At 42.1% G+C, this 7,595-nt stretch overlaps 1 protein-coding gene across 1 annotated transcript; it reads left to right on the plus strand.

Annotated features, from left to right (window-relative positions):
• Positions 1-3,250: 3,250 nt before the first annotated feature.
• Positions 3,251-7,595, plus strand: LOC140806812 (uncharacterized). Its single transcript, XM_073163342.1, has 3 exons — positions 3,251-5,618; positions 5,671-7,202; positions 7,254-7,595. Exons 1-3 carry the CDS (start codon positions 3,251-3,253, stop codon positions 7,593-7,595), a joined length of 4,242 nt encoding a protein of 1,413 aa, XP_073019443.1.

A 7,595-nucleotide genomic window follows, 5' to 3' on the forward strand; every position in this document is an offset into this window, starting at 1 on the left:
ACTTTAACGGTAACAATTAAGGTAGCAACGTTTCAAAGTGTTCTCTACTGGTTTGTATAGTTATCCTTCTTTCTACTGATTTAGTTTTACTAGAGCAGCAGCTACTGATAAACTGTCTAGTTGTTCTGATCTGCTGGTCTACTGGTTTTAGTTACCATCGCCACAATAAAATTCATATCTAACAACAATAATAGACGGTCGATTCTCTGTTGCCTTGGAAGATCCATAACTCCAACGCCATATTAATAAATGGAATTTGATACATGTTTACTATTATTTATTGATAATTCGACATGAATTCCTAGCGTGTTGTGATATATGGATTTAATCATATGATTTATATATTTAATTTTATTAAATCTCAGACATTGTTGTAATGATTTGTGAATACTATATAATAACACATATCAAACTTTGCCAAAGACTTTAAAACATTGTGTAAAATGGAGTTCACCAATTAATTGGGAATTTCTGAATCGGAAATATTTATATTTCGTTTTATTTTTTACTATTTTATTTCGAATTTAATATTAATTACTATGCTATTAATTATATGATACGATATATACTATGCACCACATCTGTCTCACAGTTAGTTTTTAAAATTTTAATTATATCTTTTCTGGCTGTATAAACTTCAGAAATTAATAATATAAAACATGCAGTTTGGTTTTTAATTCCACCATATTTCATTTTTTATATACTATTAAAAAGTATGTTTCTTAATATAATATAATATGTATATATATCCTTAAAGAAAATTTAATGGCGACATCCCATTAATATTTATATATGTATTTTTATACAGCTCTATGTATCTATCTATGTATATATCTATCTATATATTTATTTATAATAATGGTCCTGTTAAAATAAATATGATTTATTTCGAACTGTCTTTTCATTAATAACATTTTATCACATAATTAATTTATCAGGCCGAGAAATTAAATATAATTTTTTCACATAATGATTGACAGTTTTAGAAATATTATGTAAATATACATGTATGATGTATTGCATTAAAAAAATTAGAGATTGTAACTTCAATTATATTAATAAATCGAACATGCAATGTGATTATCTTTATTCCTTTAAGTATGCACGAATGCAACTTGACATTTGCCGTTTAAATTTGAAAAGTTTTAATTTGCACGTAAACAAACCAAATTGAGCTAAATTTTAATGTCTTCATATGTAGGACCGAGTGCTTACCGCTTTATTAATAGTTATAACTAGTGGTAATGGTGCAACTCAAATCTTTTAAACTGCACAACAACTCAAGCACCACGGTTCGATCGCTCTACCAAGCAGGGACAATTATTGCACCCAACAATCTCCCTCCCAATAATTGCACTCCTTGCAATCAATGGGAATCGAACCCATGACCTTGGCTCTGATACCAATTTTAGGACCGAGTGCTTACCGCTTTACCAATAGCTAATAACTAGTGGTAATGGTGCAACTCAAATCTTTTAAACTGCACAACAACTCAAGCACCACGGTTCGATCGTTCTACCAAATATGAACAATTATTGCACCCAACATCATATATACCATTTTATCACTAGTTGGATGGATACATGCATGCTCAAGGAAAACCTCGTACTGTTCTTAACACATGCAAATATCCAAGTTGATTATTTAAGTTTGTTTATTTTCGGAACGTCTTTTTTTAAATAATCAAAGTTTGGTCTCGATACAATAACTTTCTTTTCTATTTTATTTTTTTTTTGTATTTTAATCTATACGATCGCGGCGCTGACATGTCTGATCACATGTCGATCAGGAATTAAAAATTATTCAATGTCATTTTCATTTTATTATGTTTTTTTTTAAAAAAAAATTACATACTTCGTATTACTATTTTGACAAAATATGCATGTGCTGAGATGATCAATACATTTTTATTCTTAACACTTGGCTCCCAAGATTACGATTACTCTTGGCACGAATCACTAATTTGAAGTTGAGTTGGGTCCAATTTATCACAAAAAGTTCTAGTAAAACTTTATTTTTCAGTTCACGAACTTCTCAAAATGGCTCATCGGTTGATCCCATGGATATTATATTACACTAATGAACCTTGGGACTAAAGTACCCCAGTTGCATTACCCATTTTAAGCAGCTTGTCACATGGCATGTCTTTTTAGTCCTAAAATTTTGTGTAGAGGTTACTAAGCACAATTTACACGTTATAATATCGAAATACTAAAATATCGAAATAATATATGTAAATGAAAAAATATATAATATTTTTAAATAATAGAGTTAATTTTTTAAAAAATATAAGATATTTTTTCGATATAAAAAGATACATACTGATATCGTACTGAGATATCTCTATACCACAATATGTCAATATAATCTGTATGCTAACTATATATACCAAAAATTTTGGTATACATGCTCTCAGTATACCAGAATTTTTGATACGGTATCACTATAAATATTTTTAATGTCGTAATTTTCGATACATACACATTTTTTACGTTATAATGTATCCTCCTTAATTAGCTTTATTAATGTGATACTATTTTCGAATTAACATAAGATTATAATGAACATGGTCATGTTCCGACATTTTGAGATACATGATCATGATAGACCACTATATATATTATTTCAAAATAGAAATTACAAACCCCTTCGTCCCACGGCTCTTTAATTAAATTGTTTAATTTTGACCAAATATATAAAATAATGAATATATCTCTTGTGAGACGGTCTCACGAATCTTTATCTGTGAGACGTATCAACCATACCGATATTCACAATAAAAAATAATACTTTTAGGATAAAAAGTAATATTTTTTCATGGATGACCCAAATAAGATACTTGTCTGATACCCTAGGGATGAGCCCACTACCCCTGGCCCATCCCGAGTCCCAAAGGAAAGACAAGCCCACCAAGGGCCCTAGCCCAAATGGAAGACAGGCCCACTAAGGGCCCAGATATTCTCCTATAAATACCAGGTTTGGGTGTTCAGTTTATTCATTCACTATATTGTTTTCAGCAGCACCCTTAGCTGCTCCCCCCATATATCCTCAGTCACTGACTTGAGCGTCGGAGGGGCTACGCCAGGACACCCTCCTGGCCCCCTCTTAACGATCTTCTTTGTTATTTCAGGCTCAGGGTAATTTCAAAACCCGCGTCTGGATTAGTGACACTTGCTGGGAGCGGACCCTAAATTTCCCGTGAGTATCACTTGGCGCCGTCTGTGGGAACAATCTGAGTTAAGACGTAGAGATGGTAGGCAAGAGAGGAAGCAGAAGAGTTAACTCAGCGTCATCGCGTCCTCAGAGGGGACCCGAACCGTCTCATGTTGAGGCGAGGCAGGAACAACCTCGTCAAGAGACAAGAACTGAGCAGCCCCGTCACGAGACGAGGGTTGAGCAAACCCGTCCTAATGAGAACGTGGGAAACTTGACCTTGGAACAGTTGGGCCAATTCATCGCCCGTACAGTAGATGAGGTCATGAGGAGGAACCAAGAGTCTATGAGTGCTGGGGAACGGGCCCATCGTCAGGAGCGTCAGGAAAATGTTGAAGTCCACCAGAGCAGGGTTGAAGAGACGCAACCACCTCAGAGGGGAGAAATTAGTGAGATGGGGGAGATGTGGAAGGAGATACAGAGATTGAGGGAGCAGGTGGGAAGCAGGGCGCCGGTACCCAAGAGAGGAAGCCCTTTTTCACTAGCCATCTTGGAGGAAGGGCTCCCTCCGAATTTCCGACAATCAAACGTTGGAGAGTATGACGGACATACAGACCCTGAGGAACACTTGGGGAGATTTGAGAATGCAGCTCTGTTGCACCAATATTCAGACGGAGTCAGGTGCAGGGTGTTTCTGGGCACGTTGGTGAGGTCAGCCCAGCAATGGTTTAATACCCTGCAGCCCAACTCCATACGATCGTTCGAGGATTTCTCTGCAGCCTTCTTGCACCGATTTGCCAGCAGCAAGAGGCATCAAAAGAACTATTTGAGTCTATTTGTGATGAAACAACAAGAGGCTGAAACATTGCGGGACTTTGTCCAGCGCTTCAACACTGCATCACTAGAAATACCAGCGGCTACCCCGGACATCATGATAAGCGCCTTTACCCAAGGGCTGAGGGGGGGAGAATTCTTCAAATCGCTGGTCAAGAAGCCTCCGTCGAGCTATGATGACTTGTTAGCTCGGGCGGAGAAATATGTAAACTTGGAGGATGCTCAACGATACAGGAGGATGGAAAACCGGCCCGGAGGAAGTAGGGTGGAGGGAGCCGAGAGAGGCGGAAAGAAGAGGGGTGCAGGGGAAAGAGATGAGGACAGAACCAAAGGTAGAGGACAATTCTCATCATATGTTCCTCTGAATAGGAGTCGGGATAAGGTGATGGAGGTGAGGGAGTCGGGGGAGAGAGAGGAGAAGTCGCAGAGGGTTGAGAGCAATGCTCGACCTCCGCCGCAGGGTAGACAAGAAGGATCCTCGTCCAGGAGTGAACTGAGATCTCGCCCATCTTCTAGGCGGGGTCGAGGCCCTCCATGGATACATCAGAGGATCGAAGAGCCGAGAAGAGAAGGGCGGGGTCAGGATGCTCCTCGGGAACCTATCGAACCGAAGAGGAGAGCAGATGGAGATAACCACCCCACAAGAGGAATGATTCATATGATCTCGGGGGGTGCTACTGATGGGGATTCCGGGCGAGCGCGGAAGGCGCATGGGAGGAGGTTGGAGAATTTTGAAATATCGAGGAGTGCAAACTTACCCCAGGATCCTGTCATCAGTTTTGGACCGGATGACCTCCGAGGCGTTGTGGCTCCTCATAATGATGCCTTGGTGGTGACAGCCACCGTTGCCAATTACGATGTGGCACGAATTTTTATTGATAATGGAAGCTCTGTTAATATCCTGTTCAAGAGCACCCTGGATCAGATGAAGGTGGATGGATTTGAGTTCGAGCCGATCTCCACTCCTCTATATGGATTTGCAGGACATGCCATCCCGCCGCTCGGTCAAATTGTCCTTCCTCTATCTTTGGGACATGAGCCTCGGCGGGTAACGAAGATGACAACCTTTACTGTGGTGGACACCCCATCCGCTTACAATGGAATTCTGGGGCGACCAGCCCTCAAGGATTTCAGAGCTGTAGCGTCCACCTATCATCAGAAGTTGAAGTTTCCTGTGGGGAGGGAGGTTGGAGTCTTATGTGGGGACCAGAAAGTCGCTCGTCGATGTTATGAGGGGATAGTGAAAGAAGAGGGGAAGAGGGCACGTGTGGAGGTCAATATGATTAGAAGGGGGCGAAGTGGGTTGCCCGTGGTAAGGAGGGAGGTTCATGAGGTGATGGATGAGAAGCCGGAGATCGTGACATTGGGGCCTGACAAGAAAACTCTAAGAATAGCCCCTGACCTTGACCCAGAGGTAAGGGAAAAACTTATTACTTGTTTACAAGCTAATCTCAACAGGTTCGCTTGGTCTGCCCAAGAGCTCACAGGGACGAGTCCAGAGGTAGCAGAACATCGGTTAAACACCGAATTCTCGTCCCGTGAAACAGAAGAAAAGACACTTCGGGCCCGAGAAAGATATAGTTATAAAAAAGGAGGTGGGAGAGTTGCTCAGTGCCGGGCACATTCGAGAGGTACAATTTCCTACTTGGCTCTCGAATGTCGTTCTTGTTCCGAAAAGTTCAGGAAAATGGAGGATGTGTGTGGACTTCAGAGATCTCAACAAGGCATGTCCTAAAGATTGTTATCCCTTGCCGCAGATAGATCAGTTGGTGGACTCCACAGCCGGACATCAGTATTTGTGCATGCTGGACGCTTATCAGGGGTACCATCAAATCCCCTTGGCCGTGGAGGATCAAGATAAAGTAAGTTTCATCACCTCTGAAGGAACTTTCTGTTACGTGGTCATGCCCTTCGGACTCAAAAATGCCGGAGCCACGTATCAGCGGTTGATGGATAAAGTCTTTTCTAAGCAGGTGGGGAGGAATGTGGAAGTGTATGTGGATGACATCATGGTAAAGTCTAAGGATTCGACCCTGCTCATACCTGACTTAGTGGAGACATTTTCCACCCTCAGGTCCTATGGGCTGAAGCTGAACCCTCAAAAGTGTATATTTGGGGTGAAGAGTGGGAAGTTTCTGGGCTATATGGTGACAGAGAGGGGGATTGAGGCTAACCCCGAGAAAGTTCAAGCCATCCAGAGTATGGTCTCCCCTCGGGGGCCCAAAGATGTTCAGCAGTTGACAGGGAGGATTGCTGCGCTGGCACGTTTTATCTCGAGGTCCGCCCACAGGAGCTTACCTTTCTTCCGGACCTTGCGAAAAGCAAAAAAATTTGAATGGGGGCCGGATTGTGAGAAGGCTTTCACAGAATTGAAGGAGTACCTGGCCGAGCTTCCCGTCCTGGCCAAACCGGCAACGGGTGAGCCTTTATGGGTATATTTATCTGCCACTGAAGGGGCTGTGAGTTCAGTCCTTGTTAAGCTGGATGGATCGGTTCAACAGCCGGTGTATTATGTTTCGCATGCTCTCAAAGGAGCAGAGATCCGATACTCCGGGTTGGAAAAATTGGCTTTGGCTTTGGTAATGACAGCCAGACGCTTGAGGCCTTACTTCTTATCTCATCCGATTGTGGTGCTCACGAACAGCCCATTGGGCAGAATTCTAACTCATTCGGATATGTCTGGCCGCTTGATCAAGTGGACCACTGAGCTAGGGGAGTATGACATCCAGTATGAGCCAAGAACATCTATCAAAGCACAAGCCTTAGCTGATTTTCTAGCTGAGACTGTGCATCTTGAAAATGAGGACCCTTGGAAAGTATATGTTGATGGTTCATCTTCTAAAGAGGGGAGCGGGGTAGGAGTGGTACTGATTTCACCAGCTGGGGAGGAAGTGAAGTTGGCAGTTAGATTGGACTTTCGAGCATCCAACAATGAGGCAGAATATGAGGCTGTGTTGGCGGGACTGCGAGCAGCCAAAAATGTAGGAGCTACCCGGGTACTTATTTTTTCTGAGTCACAGTTGGTAGCGCAACAGATGAAGGGAATGTATGATGTGAAAGATGAGAAACTTATTGAGTATGCTCAAGAAGTGGACAGAGTCAGAGAGAAATTCACGGAGATTACATTTGAACAGATTCCCAGGAAAGAAAATGAGAAGGCAGACACTCTAGCCAAAATGGCTGGGACAATGGGGAGTTGGAAGACTAGAGATGTGGTATTTCAAATTGAACTCACACCTCAAACGAGTTCACCCGTAGTTGAATAGGAGGAGGAGGATTGGAGAACCGCAATAACTGATTATTTGAAAGAGGGAAAGCTTCCCGATGACCCTCGCGAAGCTCGTAAGTTGAAGATGAAATGTTCACGTTATGTGATGGTCGGAGATGTGTTGTTTAGAACATCTTTTGCAGGACCGCTTCTTCGATGTTTGAGTTATACCGAGGCTGATTATGTGCTCCGAGAGGTTCACGAGGGATGTTGTGGAAATCATCTAGGGGCTTATGCATTGGCGAGGAAAGTGATGCTCGCCGGTTATTCTTGGCCCTCGATACTGTATGATGCTCAAGAGTTAGTGATGTCTTGTGATAGTTGTCAACGTCATGCCTGA

The sequence above is a fragment of the Primulina eburnea genome, chromosome 12 (genome assembly GCF_022965805.1).
Source record: "Primulina eburnea isolate SZY01 chromosome 12, ASM2296580v1, whole genome shotgun sequence".
NCBI classification, from domain to species: Eukaryota; Viridiplantae; Streptophyta; class Magnoliopsida; order Lamiales; family Gesneriaceae; genus Primulina; species Primulina eburnea.